General features: G+C 46.0%; 1 protein-coding gene across 3 annotated transcripts in view; it reads left to right on the plus strand.

The window, feature by feature from the left end:
• LOC141092353 (serine/threonine-protein kinase VRK3-like) overlaps nucleotides 1-23081 on the plus strand; it is an 82773-nt gene extending 59692 nt beyond the window's left edge. For all 3 annotated transcript variants that reach the window (XM_073578421.1, XM_073578419.1, XM_073578422.1), the window contains 5 exons: nucleotides 10853-10985; nucleotides 19152-19269; nucleotides 19793-19851; nucleotides 20584-20725; nucleotides 21951-23081. In XM_073578421.1, the coding sequence (XP_073434522.1) occupies nucleotides 10853-10985; nucleotides 19152-19269; nucleotides 19793-19851; nucleotides 20584-20720 (447 nt within the window). In that variant the 3' untranslated portion in view covers nucleotides 20721-20725; nucleotides 21951-23081. The remainder of the gene's footprint in view (nucleotides 1-10852; nucleotides 10986-19151; nucleotides 19270-19792; nucleotides 19852-20583; nucleotides 20726-21950) is intronic.
• The last annotated feature ends 970 nt before the right edge of the window (nucleotides 23082-24051 follow it).

Below are 24051 nucleotides of genomic sequence, written 5' to 3' on the forward strand. Positions count from 1 at the left end.
AAGCCGCCAAACATAAAAACTGCCATAAATAGTAAATCAAACCCCCCCGTTATCACCCCCTTAGTTAGGGAAAAATAATAAAATTAAAAAAATGTATTTATTTCCATTTTTCCATTAGGGTTAGGGTTAGGGTAGGGTTAGGGCTAGGGTTAGGGCTGAGATTAGGGTTAGGGGTGTGTTGGGGTTCGGGTTGGAGTTAGAATTGGGGGTTTCCACTGTTTGGGCACATCAGGGGCTCTCCAAATGCAACATGGCGTCTGATCTGAATTCCAGCCAATTCTGAGTTGAAAAAGTCATATGGTGCTCCTTCCCTTCCAAGCTCTGACATGCGCCCAAACAGTGTTTTACCCCCACATGTAGGGTATCAGCCTACTCAGGTCAAATTGCAAAACAATTTTTGGGGTCCAATTTCTCCCGTTACCCTTAGGAAAATAAAAAATTGGGGGCAAAAATATCATTTTTGTGGAAAAAAATGATTTTTTTATTTTCACGTCCGAGCGTTATAAACTTCTGTGAAGCACTTGGGGGTTCAAAGTGCTCACCACACATCTAGATAAGTTCCTTAGGGGGTCTCGTTTCCAAAATGGGGTCATTTGTGGGGAGTTTCAATAGTTTAGGTACATCAGGGGCTCTCCAAACGCACATGACATCCGCAGTCCATTCCATCAAAGTCTGCATTCCCAAATGTCACTGCTTCCATTCCGAGCCCCGACGTGTGTCCATACAGTAGTTTTCTCCCACATATGGGGTGTCAGCGTACTCAGGACAAATTGGACAACAACTTTTGGGATCCAATTTCTCTTGTTACCCTTGGGAAAATAAAAAAATTGGGGACTAATTGATCATGTTTTTGGAAAAAATACGATTTTTTTATTTTCATGCCCGGGCATTATAAACTTCAGTGAAGCCTTTGGGGGTTCAAAGTGCTCACCTCACATCTAGATAAGTTCCTTAGGGGGTCTAGTTTTTAAAATGGGGTCATTTGTGGGGGGTTTCCACTGTTTAGGTGCATTAGGGGCTCTCCAAAGGCAACATGACACCCGCAGACCATTCCATCAAAGTCTGCATTCCAAAACGTCACTACTTCCCTTCCGAACCCCGACGTGTGCCCATACAGTAGTTTTCTCCCACATATGGGGTATCAGCATACTCAGGACAAATTGGACAACAACTTTTGGGGTCCAATTTCTCCTGGTACCCTTGGGAAAATAAAAAAAAATGGTGACTAAAAGATCATGTTTGTGGAAAAAATACGAATTTTTTATTTTCACGCCCGGGCGTTATAAACTTCTGTGAAGCACTGGCGGGTTCAAAGTGCTCACCACACATCTAGATAAGTTCCTTAGGGGGTCTAGTTTCCAAAATGGTGTCATTTTGTGGGGGGTTTCCACTGTTTTGGTACATCAGGGGTTTTCCAATCGCGACATGATGTCCGATCTCAATTCCAGCCAAAAACGTCAAATGGCGCTGCTTCCCTTTCGAGCTCTGCCATGCGCCCAAATAGTGGTTTACCCCCACATGTGGGGTATCAGCGTACTCAGGACAAATTGCACAATAACTTTTAGGGTCCTGTTACCCTTGGGAAAATAAAAATTGGGGTGAAAAGATCATTCTTGTGGAAAAAATATGATTTTTTAATTGTACCGTTGTACGTTATAAACTTCTGTAAAGCCCTTGTGGGTTCAAAGTTCTCACCACATATCTAGATAAGTTCCTTGGGGGGTCTAGTTTCCAAAATGGGGTCACTTGTAGGTGGTTTCCACTGTTTAGGTACAACAGGGACTCTCCAAACGTGACATGGCGTCCGATCTGAATTCCAGCCAATTTTGCATTGAAAAAGTCAAACGGCGCTCCTTCCATTCTGAGCTCTGCCATGCGCCGAAACAGTCGTTCCCCCCCACATATCAGGTATCAGCATACTCAGGACAAATTGCACAATAACTTTTGCAGTCCAATTTCTCCTGTTACCCTTGGTAAAATAAAAAAAATTGAACCTGAAGTATTTTTTTTGTGAAAAAAAGTTAGATGTTCATTTTTTTTTTTTTAAATATTCAAAAAAATTCCTGTGACGCACCTAAAGGATTAATTAACTTCTTGAATGTGGTTTTGAGCACCTTAAGGGGTGCAGTTTTTAGAATGGTGTCACTTTTGGGTATTTTCTATCATATAGACCCCTCAAAGTGACCTCAAATGTGATGTGGTCCTAAAAATAAAATGGTGTTGTAAAAATGAGAAATCGCTGGTCAACTTTTAACCCTTATAACTTCCTAACAAAAAAAAATTTTGGTTCCAAAATTGTGCTGATGTAAAGTAAACATGTGGGAAATGTTAGTTATCAAGTTTTTTGTGTGCCGTATCTCTGTGATTTAAGGGCATAAAAATTCAAAGTTGGAAAATTGCAAAATTTTTCAAAATTTTCGCCAAATTTCCGTTTTTCTCACAAATAAACGCAAGTTATTTGAATGAAATTTTACCACTAACATGAAGTACAATATGTCATGAGAAAACAATGTCAGAATCACCGGGATCCATGGAAGCGTTCCAGAGTTATGACCTCATAAAGGTACAGTGGTCAGAATTGTAAAAATTGGCCCGGTCATGAACGTGCAAACCACCCTTGGGGGTGAAGGGGTTAAAGAAAAAAAAATAAAATAAATATATATATATATATATATATATATATATTTTTTTTTATTTATTTATTTTATTTTTATTATATATATATATATATATATATATATATATATATATATATATATATATATATATATATATATATATATATATATATATATATATAAATTTTTTGAAAAAAAACATTTAAGACCTTTTCGACTTTCTTTTTGTTTTGTCCCACTATGGGACTTTTATTTTTTGCAGGCTGGTCGCTTGTATAGCATAGAGATGCAGGAGCATCCCTATACTATGCAAACTGTCACCGCTACACCGACAGGCAAACTTGCTGATCACGCTGAAAGTAAGATCGAGCAACTTTGCTGGCTCTGGTGACCCAAATGTCATCATGAAGACATCGGGTCAACATGGCAGCGCTCGGGACCCTGCGATGATATCGCGGCATCTCTGATCCAAGGGCATAGGGGCTTTCTTCCCTCTGTATGCTTCCAAAATGCTGCAATTGAGTTTTATTGTAGCATTTAGGGGGTTAAAGCGCCGAGACTAGTGCAGGACCGCTCCTGGCACTGAGTGGCGGGGTGTCAGCTGTCAAGAATCAGCTGACACCCGGCGCCAATCGCACGTGCACAGCCTCTGTGCTCGCAAAATTGCCTGGACGTATGGAAGTACCAGACCACAGGGACGTATGGATACGTCTTGACTGGGAAACTGGTTAAAGGGGATCTGTCTACCTCAGAAAATGCTACGTGGGGATAATCTGCAGGTTAATAGCATCACAAAGCTGCTCGGCCGCCATACGGTAAGTGCAGCTACTGGGGGAAAATATGGATTTGTTTCCTTTCAGGACCTGCCAGCTTTCAGTCATAGGTGGGTGTTGTGAGTTCATTCTCTGGTTCCCCTTCTGAACTCCCTCTGCTGGTGGCGGGAGGTGGTGCGGCTGGTTTGATCGGTGGAGATCTGCCACCTGAGGATGATGATTGGATCTCGGGATTCTCAGATTGGATTTAAGACAGCCGACGCCCTATTCAGTTGCTGGTGATTCCTTCTGGCTTGTCAGCTCTTGGTTTTCAGCTCTGTTCCAGTCATCTAAAGCTAAGTTTTTCTGCTAATGTTCACACTTGATTTTGTTGGTCTATTCAGTTTTTTGGTGTGGTCAGCCAGCCCCGGCTTGGGACTGAGCTGAATTTCCACTCTTATTTATCAGTATTTTGCCAATTGGCTTTTTGTCCCTTACTAGTTCGGTCTCTTTTCTTTATCGCCTTATTGGGGGACACAGAATACCATGGGTGTATGCTGCTGCTGCTAGGAGGCTGACACTATGCAAAACAAGAAAATTAGCTCCTCCCCGGCAGTATACACCCACCGACAGGCACTAGGCACCTCAGTTTGTGCTTAGTGTCTGTAGGAGGCGGACCTGGATCTTCCCAGATCCGCAATTAACCTTTTTTTCCTTAGGTGTTCTAGTGGAACTTTTTAATTCTCTTGTCTTTTGTTTTGCAGATTCAAGTCGGGAAACAGGGTGAAAGTTCACTCTGCTTTCCCATATCAGGCGGCTGAGCGAGCAGTGTGGTGATCTCACATCGCAACTCTCAGTGCGCTGGCAGGACTTTGTCCCATATCACCTCCAGGTGCTATGGGATGCGGACAGGTGGCTGGTCCTTGCCAAAATCCCCCTCCTCACCCCTCTCTCGGGACAGGGCTGAGAGGAAGACGGCGATCGCAAGATTCCCCTCGCCATCAAGAGGTTAATGCCGTCTTCTTCAGAAAGCGGGTACAGAGGACAGCGGCCAGCGACTTGCCACTACCCTTGTGAGAGGTCCCTGTGGTCATCCTCTTCAGGGACTTCAGGTAGGTGCCTGAACGATCCCTCCAGCCCGCAGCATCCCCAAGAGGCACATTGGTGGGTAACTGGACATCACCAGGCTATTTGAATTTCCCGCCCCTCTCCCTGCCTGACGGGCGCCGCTCTCACCAGCCGCGCGCCTCTCCACTCATATTAAAGGGCTGAATACAGGGATTTTCTCTCCCTGTTTTCATAGCTGGCCATGGTTTTCCACAGTTCTCCTGCGCGCCAGTACCTCCATTACAGGGACTTTATCTTCTCCTTCCTGGGCGATTTAATCACGGGGCTGCGGTGCTGACTTTCACTTTCAGTTCTGCTCCCGCTCTCAGGGCGCCTCCTCCTTCTGAGCGCGCTTTCCTCGCGCCTTTTTTAGCCCATCACAGGGCTCCTCGTCCCCTTCCTTCATGTCAGCTCCAATTGCGGCTCAGCCGCTAAGCTCCGCCCACCGCTCACCTCATCAGGCATTTCCTGTTTCTTCGGTCCTGCCTTTCTGCGCTGCTTGGGGGACACTTCAGCGTTTCTGCTGCTCGCCGGAACTAGGTAGGCTCTGCTCTATGCAGAGATATTAGCCCTCCTCCGCAGTTCTTTCCCCAATTTCCGCGGCCATTCAGCGCAGTTTTCCTTATGCCCAACCCTGCAGGGGAGCTCTGTTTCAGGCCCACCGCTACTCATTACGCCTGTGCGCGCTGTAAAAGGAAGTGGGCTTCGGGTCAGCCATCTCCTTTCTGCCCGTCCTGCAGTCCTTCAGCTATGTCGGCCTCTCAGGAGCACACAGATTCCCGTGATGGGGGCACTTCTCCTCTCCCAGAATGGGCCGTAGCTATGTCTCAGTCGGTATCCGATCTGACCAAAGTCTCTCAGTCCCTGGTCCAGGTCCTAGAACGTTTGCCTCAGCTATCTTCAGCCACCGCTGCTCCGACCGCCTCTCAGGGTGAGTCGTCCGCTCCTGACCGCGACCTTCAGATGGACAGGCCGAATAGGATGTCCAGGAAGCGTCTGCTATCGGGCTCGTCTTCCAGTTCGCTAGGCCCGTATGCTTCACCCAGGTGTCCGTCTCCTTCAGTGGACGACCTTATGTCAGACGACGATCCACAATCAGGATCTAGTTCAGAAGCAGATGACATGTCTAAAACACGAAGTATGGTCGATAGTCTTCTTTCAGCTATTTTCCAAACCCTGGAGATTAAGCAGGACAAGCCCCTTCCTCAGGAATGTTCTGTTCCATTTAAACGTTCAAAACCTCCATCTAAAACTTTTCCAAACCACCACGAGTTTGATACTACTCTAGCCAAACATTGGGAGCACCCTGAGCAACGCTTTTCGGGCCGCAGGTATTTGGATGTTTCTGTACCCATTTGAGGCTGATTTGCTTTCTAAATGGACCAAAGCCCCTGAAGTGGACCCTCCCGTTTCTCGCATAGCCTCTAAGACAGTTCTGTCCCTTCCAGACGGTGCATCGCTTAAGGATCCGACAGACAGGCAGTTAGAATCTTTGGCGAAGTCTATCTTTGAGGCCTCCGGTGCCTCCCTCTGCCCTATTTTCGCCTCCTCCTGGGTAGCTAAAGTCATTTCGGCTTGGGCAAAAATTCTTCGCAGGGGCATCTTAGCGGCAGCTCCCCAGGACGAGCTGGCAGATCTAGCAGATCAAATTAATCACGCGGGTAAATACCTTTTAGCCGCCTCCTTAGATGCGGCCGGTTGTGTAGCTAGGGCTAACAGCAGTATAGTAGCTGTACGCCGAGTTCTTTGGTTAAAGTCATGGAATGCGGATACCACCTCGAAAAAGTCGCTCACCAATCTGCCCTTCCATGGTTCTAGGCTCTTTGGGTCCAAGCTGGATCAAATAATTTCCGATGCCACTGGGGGTAAAAGTACTTCTCTCCCCCAGTCTCGACCAAGACGCATTTTTAATAGAAGGGGTTTTCGGCCCTTTAGGCCTTTTCGTCCGTTCTCGTCCACAGAGAGATCTGTCCAGCAAGAGTGCCCTTCCGCTTCTAGGGAGCGAGAGCAGAAGAAACCTTCTTACAAGCCCGCTCCCCGCTGGAGATCTAGAGGACAATACTCCAGGTCCTCAGGTGCCCGTTCCGGTAGGTTTGCCTCCAAGTGACGGGGCACCCCCACCTGGAAGTTTTTCCAGGGTGGGAGGCAGACTTTCCTTTTTCGTGGACGCTTGGCTGTCGGTTGTCGACGACGCTTGGGTCAGGGAAATCATCGCATCCGGTTACAAGATCGAATTTTCTTCCCCGCCAGACAGGCGTTTTTTCCTGTCTCGTCCTCCAAGACAACGGTCCCACATTCCAGGATTCTTTCAGGCCGTCTCCTCCCTTCTTTCCGCCGGAGTGATTGTTCCCGTTCCCTCAGACGAACGGTTTTCAGGGTTCTACTCAAATCTCTTCGTAGTCCCGAAGAAAGACGGTTCCCTGCGGCCAATCCTGGACCTCAAATTGCTCAATCGTCACGTGAATATTCTTCACTTCAAAATGGAGTCTCTTCGATCGGTGATAGCCTCAATGGAACCCGGAGAATTCCTCTGCTCTGTGGACATACGGGATGCCTATCTTCACATCCCTGTTTGCTTGCAGCATCAGAAATATCTCAGGTTTGCGATTCAGGACGATCATTACCAGTTCACGGCTCTCCCTTTCGGCCTAGCCTCCGCTCCCCATGTTTTCACGAAAGTGATGGCGACGGTCATGGCCATCCTTCGATCCAGAGGGATTCTCATCATTCCTTATCTGGACGATCTCTTAATCAAGGGCTCGTCCCGTCAAGACTGTCTCCTAAGTCTTCAGATAACCCTGGATACTCTCGACCGTCTCGGATGGTTAGTCAACAAAGAAAAGTCCGTCCTCAGCCCCACTCAGCGTCTGACCTTTTTAGGCATGGAGTTCGACACGAACCTGGCCCGGGTGTTTCTTCCGAGGGAGAAATTTGCGGCTCTGTTCAAAGGGATTCGAGCCCTCAAACGGCCAACGCCCATTCCCCTTGGATTCTGCATGAAGGTTCTGGGGAAGATGGTAGCTTCCTTGAAGCAGTGCCCTTTGCACAGTTTCACCTTCGTCCTCTTCAGCTGTCCCTCCTTTCAGCCTGGGACAAGACGACGAGGTCCTTAGACCGGCCAATTCTTCTCCCCCTCAAAGTGAGGCAATCCCTCACTTGGTGGACGATGTCTACATCAGTCCTCCAAGGGAGGTCCTTCCTCCCGCTTCGGTGGCAAGTCATCACCACCGACGCCAGCCTCCTGGGTTGGGGAGCGGTTTTTCATCAGAGGACGGCTCAAGGACACTGGAAACCTCAGGAAGCTCTTCTTCCTATCAATCTGCTCGAGATCAGAGCAATCTTTCTGGCCCTTCTTCGCTGGCAACCCCTTCTCGTCGGCAAGCCGATCCACATTCAGTCGGACAACGCCACGGCTGTGGCGTACATAAACCATCAGGGCGGCACGCGCAGCCACCAAGTCATGTCAGAAGTGGCCAGGATTCTGCGCTGGGCGGAACGTTACGTCCCAGCAATCTCCGCCGTGCACATTCCAGGGGTGGAAAACTGGGCAGCCAACTTTCTGAGTCGTCAAGGCCTAGCGTCAGGCGAATGGTCTCTCCATCCCTCAGTCTTTGATCAGATATGCGAGCGCTGGGGTTCTCCGGACGTCGACCTCATGGCATCTCGGATGAACCACAAAGTTCCGCGCTTTGTAGCCAGGTCCAGGGACCCTCTAGCCGTCGCTTGCGATGCCCTAGTAATTCCGTGGTCCCAGTTCCAACTCCCTTATCTTTTTCCACCTCTTGCCTTGATCCCAAGAGTGGTCAAGAAGATAAAATCGGAAGGCGTTCCAGTAATTCTTGTGGCTCCAGACTGGCCGAGACGGCCTTGGTATGCGGAACTGGTGAACATGCTCGCGGACGTTCCCTGGAGACTTCCAGTCCGTCCGGATCTTCTCTCGCAAGGCCCCCTTTACCACGAGAATTCTCGGTCTCTGAATTTAACGGCATGGCCGTTGAGGCCGCAATCCTAAGAGAATCAGGTTTTTCCAGCCAGGTGATTCAGACGATGATCAAAGCCAGGAAGCCAGCCTCTTCCCGCATTTACCACAGGTGTTGGAAGGCTTTTTTCTGTTGGTGCGACGATAAAGTTTTTCCAATGGCTTTTTCCATTCCGTCCATACTGGGTTTTCTCCAGTCTGGCTTAGATTCGGGTCTGTCTCTCAGTACCCTGAAGGGCCAGGTTTCTGCCTTGTCTATCCTCTTTCAAAGAGAGCTCGCTTCCTTACCGCAGGTTAAGACGTTCCTTCAAGGAGTCGCTCATGTGGCTCCTCCTCATCATTCACCAATAGAACCGTGGGATCTCAATCTCGTTCTTGGCGCTCTCCAAAAGGTGCCGTTTGAGCCCATCCAGGACATTCCTTTGTCACTTTTGTCATGGAAGGTGACCTTTTTGATCGCCATTACATCCATCAGAAGAGTTTCTGAGTTAGCGGCCTTGTCATGCCGTTCTCCTTATCTGGTGCTCCATCAGGATAAAGTCGTCCTCAGGCCCGTTCCTTCCTTCCTGCCAAAGGTGGTTTCCTCCTTTCACATCAACGAGGATATCGTTCTTCCATCGTTTTGTCCGGCTCCTTCTCACCCTCTTGAGAGGTCACTCCACAAGCTGGATGTTGTTAGAGCCTTGCGTGTCTACCTCGCTAGGACCGCTTCACTTCGTCAATCCGTTTCATTGCTGGTCATCTCTGAAGGTCACAGGAAGGGGCTTCCGGCATCCAAATCCACGATCGCTCGCTGGATTCGTTCTACCATTCAGGAAGCATACCGACTTCAGGAAAAACGGCCCCCTCCGGGAGTGAGAGCTCACTCCACCCGGGCTGTGGCAGCTTCGTGGGCCGTTCGACACCAGGCTTCGGCTCTGCAACTTTGCAGGGCCGCGACCTGGTCGTCCTTGCACACATTTGCGAGGTTCTACAGGGTTCATACCCAGGCCTCGTCTGATGCAGTTGTTGGTAGGAAGGTTCTGCAGGCGGCGGTGGCGCACCGGCCGACCTAAGCCTTTCCTGTTCTTTCGTTCCTTATTGCTGTTCCCGCCCTTGGGACTGCTTTGGAACGTCCCATGGTATTCTGTGTCCCCCAATAAGGCAATAAAGAAAGATGGATTTTTGGTTCTTACCGTAAAATCTCTTTCTTCGAGCCTTCATTGGGGGACACAGCACCCTCCCTTTTAAATTGTACCGTGTTGGGTCTTTGAGTCCCCTGTTGGGTTGGTACATATGTTTAGAGAGTTTCCGTTGCTTCTCCTACAGCTTTCTCACCAACTGAGGTGCCTAGTGCCTGTCGGTGGGTGTATACTGCCGGGGAGGAGCTAATTTTCTTGTTTTGCATAGTGTCAGCCTCCTAGCAGCAGCAGCATACACCCATGGTATTCTGTGTCCCCCAATGAAGGCTCCAAGAAAGAGATTTTACGGTAAGAACCAAAAATCCATCTTTTGTTCTGTCTCAGAATATTTCAGAGTGCTGATATAGTGGAGAAGTCTAGTGACTTCAGGGTTAATTTTGCTATCAGAAGTGTTGGACATTATTTTTGTAGGGTTTTTTGCAGGTTGCAGACAGTATCTTTCCTTTCCTGTCTAGTTAGTTTGGGCCCCATCATTTGCTCAGCCTATTTTCCTGCCTGTGTTTGTACCTTCATCTTGTTTCACCATCAATACATGTGTGGGGGCTATTTATTCCTTTGGGGTCTGCTCTGGGGCAGTTAGTTTTCCCTTTTCTTGCTTTAGGCTTATGTAGTTCTACGGCCGTGGCGAGGCGTTTAGGAACATCGTAGGCACGCTCCACGGCTACTGCTAGTTGTGTGGTAAGATCAGGGTTCTGCAATCTGCATAGTTACCAACCTCTCTGGTTTTCTGGGGCTTAGCTTGTTTTGTTTTTTTTCTCCTCGGCGACCCATTCATAACAGGTGGGGCATGAATCGGCAACAATCACCTCTCGCAGCATTATACTGTGAGCAACGGCTATAAGCACATCCCTACACTTTGATTTACAGTATAGTATGCAGTGCTGTGAGCGATGGCTGACTAATTGCACAATGTACGGCCTCATGACTGAAAGCCGGCAGCTTCTGGGAGGAAGTACCGTAAGTTCTCCCAGTAGCCGCAGTTCCTGTAAGGCAGCCAGGCAGCATTTTAGTGCTATTTACCTGTTGATTAACCATATATCTGCAGATAAAGGGAACCTATCATATTGGAAAACATTTTTTAATTGTTTGCTCATCCCATTGACTATACCCCTCTTGCATGCCATGTATAGCTAGTTTATGGATTGGTGATTGTAAAGGAATCTCCTATGTTGTGCACACAAACACTGGAGCAATAAATGACTTCTATCATCCTAGGTCTACCTCGCTGGATATTATAACGCATTTCGCTACTGTCCTGATGGAAACCATGTGGCACAGAAGGACGGCAGCAGAACGCCCCATGACGGAGCGGCCGAGTTCATCAGCCTGGATGTTCACAAAGGCACCGGTATGTATTTTTTATCTTTTGTATGCCGATGTGGCATTGTATAACAGTAAAATTATTATTTATTATCTCTTAGCACACTTTTACCATTCATATTGATTACCGACTTTGAGTAAAATGGGGTTTTTTAGATTGCAGTATTTTTTCAATTTTTATTAGCAGCCTGGCATATGGTTTAAGCTTGTAAATATTTCAATTAAAGTGCACAATTATTTACTGATGATGTATTGATCGATCTGCATAATGATGGAGCAGCAGCATCTTTCTGTACCTAACCCCATTCAATTAAAGGCTGTAAATAATAAAGTTGCATGAACTTCTAGTCTGCAATGTTCATTCATTTTCTGACCCCCTGATATTCAGTTAGCAGCCTGATCCAAGCTTCAGATTTTTCTCTTGTAGGACTGTCTCTCCCAGTAATACAGGCTAGATTTTGGCTCTCTGTGTATCCTGGGTGCAGCAGTCCTCTCTTGCCTTTATGTATTGGCGCAGCTCCAATACTGCACCTATTTCCTCTCTATGTGCTCACCTCCTCGTAACCAGTTTATTTTTCTCTGCTCTCCATCTTTTTTTTTAATTTGTTTATTAAACTTCAGGGTACAAAGAATGTACAACATACACAATGATTTATGATAACAAGCACTTTACAAAGCATACATGCCTCCATCCATAATAAAATATAATACAAAGAGATTGCCCACTCTTATAGATAAACAAGGTAATGTCTACATTTCTTTCCAAACATATGCAAAAAATGACTGTTTGTGTTTCCCCATATGTACAGTGGGGCAAAAAAGTATTTAGTCAGTCAGCAATAGTGCAAGTTCCACCACTTAAAAAGATGAGAGGCGTCTGTAATTTACATCATAGGTAGACCTCAACTTATTATCAGTGGTCTTGTATGTCTTCCATTTTCTAATTATTGCTCCCACAGTTGATTTCTTCACTCCAAGCTGGTTGGCTATTGCAGATTCAGTCTTCCCAGCCTGGTGCAGGGCTACAATTTTGTTTCTGGTGTCCTTTGACAGCTCTTTGGTTTTCACCATAGTGGAGTTTGGAGTCAGACTGTTTGAGGGTGTGCAGAGGTGTCTTTTTATACTGATAACAAGTTTAAACAGGTGCCATTACTACAGGTAATGAGTGGAGGAAAGAGGAGACTCTTAAAGAAGAAGTTACAGGTCTGTGAGAGCCAGAAATCTTGATTGCTTGTTTCTGGCCAAATACTTATTTTCCACCATAATATGCAAATAAAATGAAAAAAAAACAGACAATGTGATTTTCTGGATTTTTTTTTTCTCAGTTTGTCTCCCATAGTTGAGGTCTACCTATGATGTAAATTACAGACGCCTCTCATCTTTTTAAGTGGTGGAACTTGCACTATTGCTGACTGACTAAATACTTTTTTGCCCCACTGTATATCACTCTAATTTCACATACCTTGTCATGTCATGCATCAGTAAAAACTAACTAAAACTCCTAAACTACAGCTACCACTACATCAACTACTATCCGCTATTTCCGCAGCCTGGTTTCCCATACCATATTATGTCGCATGTGATGTTCAGTCTTGCAAAGTGAGGTGAGAGGAATTCCACCTCTCCCAGATCGTTCCAAATTTACCCGGGCATCCCCTATTTTGGAACAGCGTGTGCTCATATGGAATAATTGAATTCACCAGTTTAATCCAAAATCTAAGCGAAAGATCCAAACCCCCCCCCATCCACCTCAGTGCCAGCACCTTCCATGCCTTAAACAGCGTCTCGCGCAAGAAGATCCCAGTGTAGCGATCCCAGATCTCCTCCTCCCACACCCCAAACAAGCAGACCAATGGCTCTAGAGGGACAGGGGTCTGCACCAGGGACGTCAGTAGTGTAGTCACCTCTCTCCAGTAGTGCAGGATAGTGGGACATTGCCACACCATATGGATAAAATCAGCATCTGGCGAGTGGCATCGTATACACTCCGACGATTGAAGCCGACCCATCCTAAAAAGTCTCAGTGGAGTCCAAATATGATTGATTTATTATATATAACTGTATCATTCTGTTATTAATGGATGGTGACACTCCAATCGGAGACTCCAGAATCTCCTCCCACTCCTCCTCTTGCGTATCAGGAATGAGCTGTTCCCACTTCATCTTAATAGAGCTTATGGCCGATTCTGCCCCTACCGACAGCATATATGTGTACAGAGAGGAGATGAGACCCTGGGGACCCTGCGAATTAAGGATTCCTATCAGAGGTAAAGATGAAATAGTACGGTCCACACCCCCATCCCTCATGTGTGACTGAAGAGCCGATCTCAGCTGCAGATAGCGAAAAAATTGAGATCTCAGAATATCGTGTGTGGCCTGCAATTGTTCAAAAGACTTTAAGGTCCCCTGGTCCTACAAGTCTCCCACTGATGAGACGCCACACTGAGTCCAAAAAACAGCGGATGAGTGATTCAGCAGCTCGGGAAAATAGTTATTACTCCACAAGGGCATTTCAGCTACAACATCTCTAAACCCTATTATCTTCTTGATTTGTCTCCATATTAATCGTGCCAGCCGGAACGGGGCAGCAGACGTGGAGCGCTAATTCTGTCCAACTCAAGGAAACCTAATGGGCAATCTGCTTGTGCAGCGTGGAGCAGGTGGCTTTCAGAATTAGGGAGGCAACTACCCGGCATCCATTTATTTAAAGCTTTCGCCTACCCACCCAAGTAGTATAGGAAAAAATCTGGCAGCGCCGCCCCACCTCCCTTCCTTGGTCTTTGTAGAGTGGACAATTTGAGTTTAGGCCTAGTTTTCCCTCAAATAAAGGACGTGACCAGAGAATTAAGATTAGCAAAAAAGGACTTGGGCACCGCTACCGCACTGTGTTGGAGCGAATAGACAAATTTAGGGAGTAATATTTCAATCAGGTTGATGCGTCCAGCCACAGATAATGGGAGCCTACTCCAAGATGCAAATTTAACCTTAACTAGATCCAGCAGCAGATGGACATTACGTTGTAGATCAAGCGTACTATTATTAGAGATGTGAATGTCCAAATATTTAAAACTAGATACAATAGGCAGCGAGGAGAGAGCCTCCAGCCGGGGAATCGGAGCGTGGGAAAGGGGTAACAAGGCAGATTTTTCCCAATTTATATGTAAACCTGAATATTTACTGAATTTATCTATAAGGGAAATCACCTGCGGCAAAGTTTCTTCCACATCATTCAAGAATATCACCATGTCATCGGCATATAGGCCTGTGGTATCTACCTGACCTGCTATATCTATACCTCGGATATTAGGGAAGGACCTTATGCGTATCGCTAGTGCCTCAATCGCAAGGGCGAAGAAAGCCGGGGAAAGAGGGCAACCTTGACGGGTTCCCCTATGCAACTCGAAAGACTCAGATATGGAATTATTTATTATAATATGGGCCTTAGGTTTCATGTATAATATTTTGATCCATATTATAAACTGATTGCAGAAGCCATACCTTTGCAAACATGCGGAAAGGAAAGGCCATTCAAGAGAGTCAAAAGCCTTGGCAGCGTCTAACGATGCCAATGCCCATCCATTGTCTGGCACCAGGGAGCTATATTGGACTATTGATTGGACTCTTCTGATATTAATAGAGGTACTTTTGCCAGGCATAAAGCCTGTTTGATCTGGATGTATGAGATTCAATATAATGGAATTCAATCTGGTAGCCAGAATTTTGGTGAAAATTTTATAGTCCACGTTCACTAATGAAATGGGACGATAGGCTCCACAGTCTAAAGGGTCCTTCCCCCTCCTTCCGAAGCACTATGATATTAGCCCCGTAAAAGGATTCAGGCATAGAATTCCCCTCCCATATTCCCCGAAACACCTTTACCAGAAGTGGCGTCAATATATATACTTCCTATGTAGTTCAATAGGGAACCCATCAGGATAGCGTTATCTATCTCCTCTACAGTGAACTCAGCGTCCATAAGGGCTCGCTGTTCCGAATCTAATGTGGGGAATGATATATCTGACAGATAAACACCCCAAAGTGTGAAAGTCACTTTTAGATTCATATAGTGACCTATAATAATCCCGAAAACAGCCGAGAATATCCTCGGTTGAAGACACCAGTGTACCGTCCATCTAACGAATTTGCAATATCATATTAGAGGTGTTATGTTGGCGCACCAGGTAGGCCAAAAATGTGCCCGCCTGGTTCCCCACTTCGAAATAGGATTGACGAGTAAAGAATAATTTACGCTTAGATTTAGTGTCCACGTGCTGAGTATATAACCTCTGGGCAGCCAGCCACTCATTCTTGTTCCCACTAGTTTGGTTAGATATATATGCTGCCTCTGCATCTTTCAGTTGTTGCTCCACCTCATCATCCTTCCCTGCGGTTACCTGCTTAATATAAGAGATCGTGGAGGACAAACAGCCCCTCAGGTATGCCTTAAGGGCATCCCAAAATAAATTAATATCCCGGGGTTCCGGGTGGGACGCGATGAAGCAATTCAACTGATCGATCGTTCTGTCCGGAGACCCCATCAGTTTTAACCAGAAAGGATTTAATTTCCAAGCTATCCCACTGTTTACTCGCCCATATTTGAGTTTAAGGACGACCGGACTATGGTCTGAGATTCCCCTACTTCCATGTTCTATATCAGCCACCCACATTGCTAGACCGCCAGAGCCAAATATATAGTCTATGCATGATAGAGAGCGTTTGGTGGATGAGTGACAAGTGTATTCCCGTAACTCGGGGTGACGTACCCTCCACAAATCCAACCACCCGCCACCCCCCATAAATGATGACAACGGGGTTGTAGTCGCTGGGGAGGACCCCCCAGTCGTTCCATCATCCAGCCTCAACTTATCAAGGTGATTATTCATAACCATATTAAAGTCGCCCATACAAATAACATCTGCGTCTGGATAGTCAAGAGCAAAACTCTTTGCCTTCTGCAGAATGGATATTCGAGCCGGAGGGGGGTTATAAATACATAAGACCACATATTTCCTGTTGTTTATCAATGCGTGGACAAAAATAAAACGACCCCCAGGATCCCTCCGAGTTTCCGTCGGCCTCCCATCTGAGGTCCCTATGTACCAACAGGGAGACCCCCCTCGAGTAGCTGGTGTGGAATGTATGGGCAGACCATTGTACCCAGGGTTTCTGTACGCACCGCGCTGTATCCCTAGTCAGGTGCGTCTCCACCAAGGTCACAATGTGAGGGCGATAATGTCTGACCTGTGAAAAGACCTTGATCTTTTTTCAAGGAGTTTTTATTCCCCTCACATTCCGTGTGAAACATATTAACTCCGACCCCATATTTTGCTCTTCTGGACATGATGCAAAGTGTTACCCGGGCAAAGTGTAGAGACATCACATGGAGACTGAAATTGTTGTCGACTGCGATTATAACCAAAAAAATACCAAAATCCTCTGCGGAAAAAAAACAAAGTGAATAAACAACAAACAACGTAGGCGCAAAGTCTTGTACTCCCACCACAAAACAAACAAGGGGATACCATCACTGAGCCCAGTGTCCGGTATTCTTGATATCCTGGACGCCTTCAAGTAAAGCTCCAATCAGCCGATTAATGGAAAAATACCAACTGACAATAGATGCCTTAGGGTTCCTTTTCAGCAGACACTCCATGAGATCGCAGCCACTCCGCCGCCTCCGCCAGATCTGTAAAAAAACGAAGTAGAACCCCCATGGATCTCCCGGAACCGGGCCGGGTAAATCATTGAGTACACAACATTTCTCTCCCGTAGATGTCTTTTGACCTCCGTAAATTGTGCCCGTTGTTTCTGGAGTTCTGCAGAGAAATCCGGGAAAATTGAGATCGTGGCATTGTTGAACTTAATAGGGCTTTTTTGCCGTGCCAGCCGTAGAGCCACGTCTCTATCCCTGCAATTGAGAATACGCGCCAGAAAGGGTCTAGGCGGGGCTCCCGGAGGAAGAGGCCTAGTAGGGACTCGATGAGCTCTTCCCACCGCAAAGATTGAAGAGAATTCGTCGCCTAAAGTGGTTTTAAGCCAATCTTCTAAGAATTTCTCTGGATGCTGTCCCTCCGATCGTTCCGGCAGGCCAATAATTCGGATGTTGTTCCGACGCATTCTATTCTCCAGGTCAAATGCTTTTTGCCTCCACGCATTCATGGAACCTGCCACTTTGGTTAGTTTAGCCTCCATGGGCGTGATGGTGTCCTCCACCTGGGATACCCGCATCTCCACCTCCGTAATGGCTTGCATATCTTGTCGGAAGCGTCCCGCCTCGATATATACATCCTCTATCTTCCCAGACAGAGACGTCCTGGTCAAGGATATGGCTTGCATGAGTTGCTCGGACGCCTGTTTAAGGGTTAATTCCTCCTGCTCACTCTCCCCCTCCTTCAGAGGGGAGGCTCTTATGCTGAGCTTGTGAGGAATTATCTTTAGTAGATCTAGAGCCCTCAGCATGATCCACTCTGGCATATTCTTTTAGCTTTTCAGCCGCTGTTCCAGACCCCTTGGAACGACTCATGTTTGAGGCAGTGGGGCACAGCCAGATAGTAGAAACCGTGCACTCAGGATTCTCCAAATCAAAGTGACAGAGTATGATGATCAAGTGATGACAGCAGGGTCCCATGTACAGCACAGACCCACAGCGCCTCATAAAGAGGCAATGTCCAGCCCCAGGCAGCAAACAAGAGCCCCCACAGCTCAGGGAGCAACCCTCACAGGGACCACGGCCAGGGAGGGATTCAGGTCTTGACAATTATGCCGCTGGCAGGGCAGGCAATATGGTAAAAAGGGGGACGCGGGGCCCAATTTTCCAGGGCACACACCGCTTGTCCCCCACAAATGGTTAACTTTCTGCTCACCGTCCTGCTCCCTCAGCGCTACAGCGATGGGGCCCGGCGCTGCGTCTCTCATCAGCAGAGTGCGCGCCTCCAAGGTGGCCGCCGCCCAGTGCAGGCCCCGCCGGCTGCCCGAGTCTCCAGAGCCGCCGGCACCAAAGAGTCCAGCCCCGCTCTCCCGCGGGGGGTCCAGGAGCGACCCCGGGTCCAGAGGGGTCAGAAGAAAGGCAAGTGTGCCAATAAAACAGGGGTCCGCTGATCGGATGGTGTCACGAGCTTCCACAAAGCACGTCCTACTCCGTCGCTGCCATAGCCACGCCCCCCCCGCTCTCCATCTTTTTAGACACCTTTCCCCCTCTCCATTGCAGATCTTTGTACAGCCCCCCTGCCTTCTGCTATCTCTAACACCGAGAGAAGAGATGGTTAAAAAAAAATATTGTAATGAAGACCATTTAAGAAAGCTGCTTAGCTTTGCATTTAGAAAGCAAATAAGCAATTCTTTGACAAGGTGTACATGGCCTCAATGAGTCCATTCTGCCATTTTCTACAGAGCTGGTAGTCAGGAATTGCTGTACTTGGAAGATCTATGAAGGCGACACTGTGCTAAATTAGGGAAAGCTTTAAAGGGAATCTGTCACCCCTTTTTTCGACTATGAACTGCTGGCACCAACATCAGGGGCTCATCTACAGCATTCTGTAATGCTGTAAATAAGCCCCCGATGTAAACTGAAAGAGAAGAAAAAGGAGTTATATTATACTTACCGGGGGGGCGATCCGGTCTTGGTCAGATGGGTGTTGCGGTCCGGCGCCTCCCATCATCTAACGGTGACGTCCTCTTCTTTGCTGCCTGTCGTGACTCAGGCGCACTGCTCTGCCCTGTTGAGCAGAGCAGAGTAATGCAGTGCGCAGGCGCCGAACCTCTCCCGGCACCTGCGCACTGCAGTATTCTGCTCTGCCCTCAATAGGGCAGATCAGTGCGCCTGCTCCGGAACCACAACAGGCAGCAAAGAAGAGGACGTCACCGTTAGAAGATGGGAGGCGCCGGACTGGACGGCGACAACCATCGGACCGGACCCCCAGGTGAATATAATCTTTTTTTTCTTTTCTTTCAGGTTACATTTGGGGCTTATCTACAGCATTACAGAATGCTGTAGATCAGCCCCTGATGTCGGTGCTGGCAGCTCATAGTCGAAAAAAGGGGTGATAGATTCCCTTTAAGTAAAATCATCTGCTGGTCCCGTTTGGCTGATTGCTTGCCATTTACCCAAGTGATTAGAACTTACTCCATGCCTTTAAAAAGTGGATGACCCCCTTTAATTTTCATTTTTTTTCATCTTTGTTTTATTTTTTTTAAGGACCAACCCGCCGCAATGACATGGAATCCTTGGGGTATTGCATGCTGAAATGGCTGCAAGGCTCCTTACCCTGGAGCGACGAAACAAATCCAGCCTCTATAATGGAGCAAAAACAAAGGTTAGTCTTCAGAATCACACTATCTCCGAACTTTTGCTGTGTATTTATGAATGATTTAACAGTTCGGAGCAAAGCGATGTTTTTCTGTCAATCGGACGAGTGCAGGGTCAGCAGCGCTCTTCTGGCATAGAGATTGCAAATGCTACTCTCCTTGCCTAGGCCACCGGCCATCGCTGTTACTCCGCAGAGGTGAGGGATAGCATAGGTAAGAAGCAGTACACAATAGAAATAAAATGGCTTTGTTTTTTTTGTTTTTTTTTAAACAGGGTTTTTATTAAGAGAGAATTTGTAAACTTGTTTTTTTTTTACAAGCACTTTGTAGTTTTACTCATTCACAATGAGAAAACATCTTGGGTAACAATGATTACTTTTCATGTACGAAAGCCAATATAGGATGACTCGCCATCCCCAGCGACGTTTGTGTCCTGACCTCAAACTTGGTCTTCAAAGGAATGTTAGAGGCTCAATTTCAGCGCTTTTTAGGAGGTAAATTGTTATTTATATGCATTGATTTTATTTCCAGGTTTCATACAGATGTACCCGGACTCTTGAAGCAATGCTACAACAGAAGCAAAATTCCAGGTACGGACAGTTTGCAAACAATTTAGTTGGAGACGCAGCTCTGAAGTCCACAGCTCAATGTCATACGGGATCATGAGTAAGCTGTATGGGCTCACTAGGTAAGCTGTATGGGCTCACTAGGTAATCTGTATGGGTCCCTATATCGCCCTATTATTGCACGCTCCAGAGGAGTTGCACAATCCAGTCCGGTATTTTCCCCAATCGCTGACTGTCATTTTCTTTTTTTAAATTAACAGAACTATGTGCCCAAGATTTTTTTTTATTTATTTTTTTGCTTTTCTGAAAAAAAAAATGGGTGAGCGATTGCCACAGAAGCCTAATGTTTCTTTAACCTCTTTAACCACTTCACAACCTATAACGTGCAGCCTCGAGGACTTGAAAATAGTATGCAAGCACGCCAAAGTCACTCTGTTAGCCTCTGAGCATTCTCCGAAAACACCTTATCCCAGCACGTTCACTCATCGCTGTCTGTTACCCAAGTCCATCCAATAGATGATGAATGGAGCGGGCACACACATGAATCTGCTTTATTACTCCACAGGCCTTTTAGTCCTCCAATAATTGCTTTTTTGTCATCCATTCTATCCATAAGCGGCTCATGTGCGGGTCTAGTTTTGGCAATAACCGTTTTGTTACTTTCTTTGTGTGTTCTTTTATGTGCTAGTTAGAATATTTTATGTAACATATTGGAAAATTGTTTGTAAATGTAAATCTTTTGTATTCTGTGTGTAGACGTGGTGAAATCGTTCTTGGAAAAAGTGATGAACATGAACTACATAGAAAAGCCGAATTACAAAGAGATTCGGGATATCTTCTCATCTGCCCTGCAGAAAGTCAGAGTTGGGCCCTATGATCCTGTACAACTTTAAAGAAGGTAATTTCCACCTATGTGACCGTCTTAGGCATTGCTCCTACTAGCCAGTTTCCTACTCCACACTGATGAGGGGCAATACCCCAAAACAGCTGTCTGTGGATGGATACCATGTTTTGGCATAGGTGGTTTCCTTCATTGGAGACTGCCCTTCCCGTGGTTGTTCCTTCCCGGGGAAAGACCTGGCTGGTCATTGCTGGCGTTGAGAAACATGATGGTGTCTCCGCGGCTTGTGTTTTGCATGTTTTTGCATATTTCCCATAAGGGATGGGGGCATTGCTCTAGAATCACTGCGTTGAAAAACATGTGATGGTGTCTCCGCAGTGTTGGATGTTGATCTCCATGAGTTCATTCATCCTCCTTTTTCCAGACTATGTCACGTCTGTCACATGTGCTCAGTGTGAACCTGCTTTCATATGTGAAGATCACAGGGCGACAGTGGCGAATTTGCCAATCCTGGTGTTCTGCCAAGTGTCCTGTATGGTGTTGGGCTGTGAGCACAACACCCATCTGTGGACGTCGGGGCACTCAGACCATCCTCATGGAGTCGGTTTCTGACCGTTTGTGCAGACACATGCACATTTGTTGCCTGCTGGAGGTCATTTTGCAGGGCTCTGGCAGTGCTCCTCCTGTTCCTTCTTGCACAATGGCGGAAGCAGTGGTCCTGCTGCTGGGTTGTTGCCCTCCTACGGCCCCCTCCACATCTCCTGGTGTACTGGCCTGTCTCCTGGTAGCGCCTCCAGCCTCTGGACACTACGCTGACAGACACAGCAAACCTTCTTGCCACAGCTTGCATTGATGTGTCGTCCTGGATGAGCTGCACTACCTGAGCCACTTGTGTGGGTTGTAGAGTCCTACCATGAGTGTGAAAGCACAACCAACATTCAAAAGTGACCAGCCAGAAAGCATTGGTACTGAGATGTGGTCTGTGGTCCCCACCTGCACAACCACCCCTTTATTGAGGGTGTCTTGATAATTGCCAATAATTTCCATCTGTTGTCTATTCCATTTGCACAGCAGCATGTGAAATTGATTGTCAATCAGTGTTGCTTCCTAAGTGGACAGTTTTCTTTTTAGGAGTGTATTATTAGTGCACTTATAAACTTACCCTGAGCTTCTTTTCCTTTCTGGTTTTGAAAGCGATCATGGTTTTTTTTTTTTTTTTTTTTTAGTTTTGTTCTTGTTCTGTGCAGTTTGGGTTAATTTTGCTTTCTTTTTACATTTGCAGATTTGCAGCAATGTTGAAGATTGTTTGTTTTTATCAAACAGGAATAATCTCACCCATTTATGGTACAATGGATTACAAATATGCTACAGTTCTATGGTGACCTGAATGAATCCAGATTCTTGTTGGCTTGAACTACTGTAAGGCTCTGTTCACACTCAGCGTTTTGCAGTGTTTATTTTTTTTTCACCTATACCGCAAACAGTTTTTTGCCATGTTTTTCAGCAGTTGTTTTGGGCGGGTACGGATTACATGTGTGATTTGCCTACTGTGCATATTTTATAGTTTTTTTTAACTTTCAAAAAAAAAGCAGCAACTTTTTTTTTTACACTTTCTCATTGCTTTCTGCTTGTGAAAAAATGCTGCAAAAACACTGAAAATTGACACGCCGCAGAATTGAAAAATGCTGCAGTTCTGAAATTTGGTCAGGTAAAAAAGCGCATGCAAGATATTTTCGCAATCTCATAGCTTTTGCTGGTACTGTGAAATGCAGCTTCTTTCCTGCAGAAAAAAAAACTGCTGCGTGTGAACATAGCCATCTATCATCATGTATTACCTGTGACAGTGTGCTGTATGCTGTCCTTACTGCTGACGGAGGAGGTGAGGCCGCGCTACTGAATCTCTCTATTTTACTGATTTAATGTATTTAACAATGTTTAGTTATTGTTTCCTGGGTTTGTTGGCTGTTTTTTTTTTACTTGTGATACTAAACTGCTGTTTTTTGACATATAGATTTTAAATACTTAACATGGTGAAACAAATTGTGAGAGAAGACATACAAAGAATCCATCCAACCTATCAAAGTTGGAAAAAGATTCCTTTTAAAATTATTTTTTCGTGGGGGGGTGAGGAAAGGTATGCTGAACACACATTTTACGACATGGACTTTAAAGATCCTCCAAATGGTGTGTGAAATTATAATCTAATCTTTTCCTAATTTGTTCCTTTCTTTTTGTAGCACTGTGATATCTTCAGGATAAAGCTGTGACATTTTTTTTTTTTTAGTTTTTTTTTAATTTAAGGTCATTCTTTAAAATATTTTCATTCGCATCCTAATCACACTCCTTTTAATTTTATTGATTTTATCTTATAAAAACAGTTTTAAATAAAATATTTAAATATACAACTTTGTAATTCACTGTTGTCTTGGTTTTTGGCCTGATTTATATCTGTAGAAATATTAACCCCTTAGGTAAAGATTAGCTAAATTCTTGCAATTTTTTTTTTTTTTTTGTACGGTAATCGTTTTTTAATTCCCTTCAAATTGGTGCAGGTTTTGGTTCTGAGAACCCTATTGATCGCTGAAAAAAACACTGAGAAACGCGTATTTCAGGACTCAGGAGCACATAGCAAAGTATGGATTCAATAGAAAATCAGTCTATTGCGATTTTGCTTTTACAGCCTGAAAGCGCCACTCTGAAGCCAAGTTAAGTCACTCTGCACTTCACCAGTGCTGCAGAGGTAATGTTACCTCTGCAGGTAGCATGGGAGAGTGGATAGTTAGGGACATCGGTTAAGCCATTCTGCCAGCCTGATCTGTCAATCAGGGAAGCAGCGCACCTTGGCAAGGATAAGCGGTGCGCTCCAGGAGATATGTATTTGAGAACATCCCTTACGAGCCCTGAATAACTGCATAGGTAAAGCCAGCCATGGTGATTGATTAGGAGATTATACTTTGCTGACCATCATCCAGTACTGGTACAAATACGATACCACCGATGTCTGCAGTGAATGGTATAACTTTAGGACCACCATTATAAATTTGAGATACATAACATAAAGCTAACCTTTATGATGGGACCGCAGCCTAATTGCTTTTACTGCAGTTCCCGAAATGCACCCTAGCAAAAAATGTACAATTAGTCCATGTTCACATATGGCAGAAATAATCCTAATTGCATATACACCAACTGGTATCTGTTTCTCTTTGGTGTCAGTCTCTGACAGCGGCATTTAAAGAAATGCATGGATTGGTCGCGATCCGGGGATCAATCTATGGGTTACTATTAACCCCTTCCTGACATCCGACGTACTATCCCGTCCACGGTACCCGGGCCCGTATGACCGTGGACGGGATAGTACGTCAACCGCGATCAGCGGCGCC

The sequence above is a fragment of the Dendrobates tinctorius genome, unplaced genomic scaffold (assembly GCF_039654945.1).
Source record: "Dendrobates tinctorius isolate UK_male_01 unplaced genomic scaffold, ASM3965494v1 ptg000059l, whole genome shotgun sequence".
NCBI classification, from domain to species: Eukaryota; Metazoa; Chordata; class Amphibia; order Anura; family Dendrobatidae; genus Dendrobates; species Dendrobates tinctorius.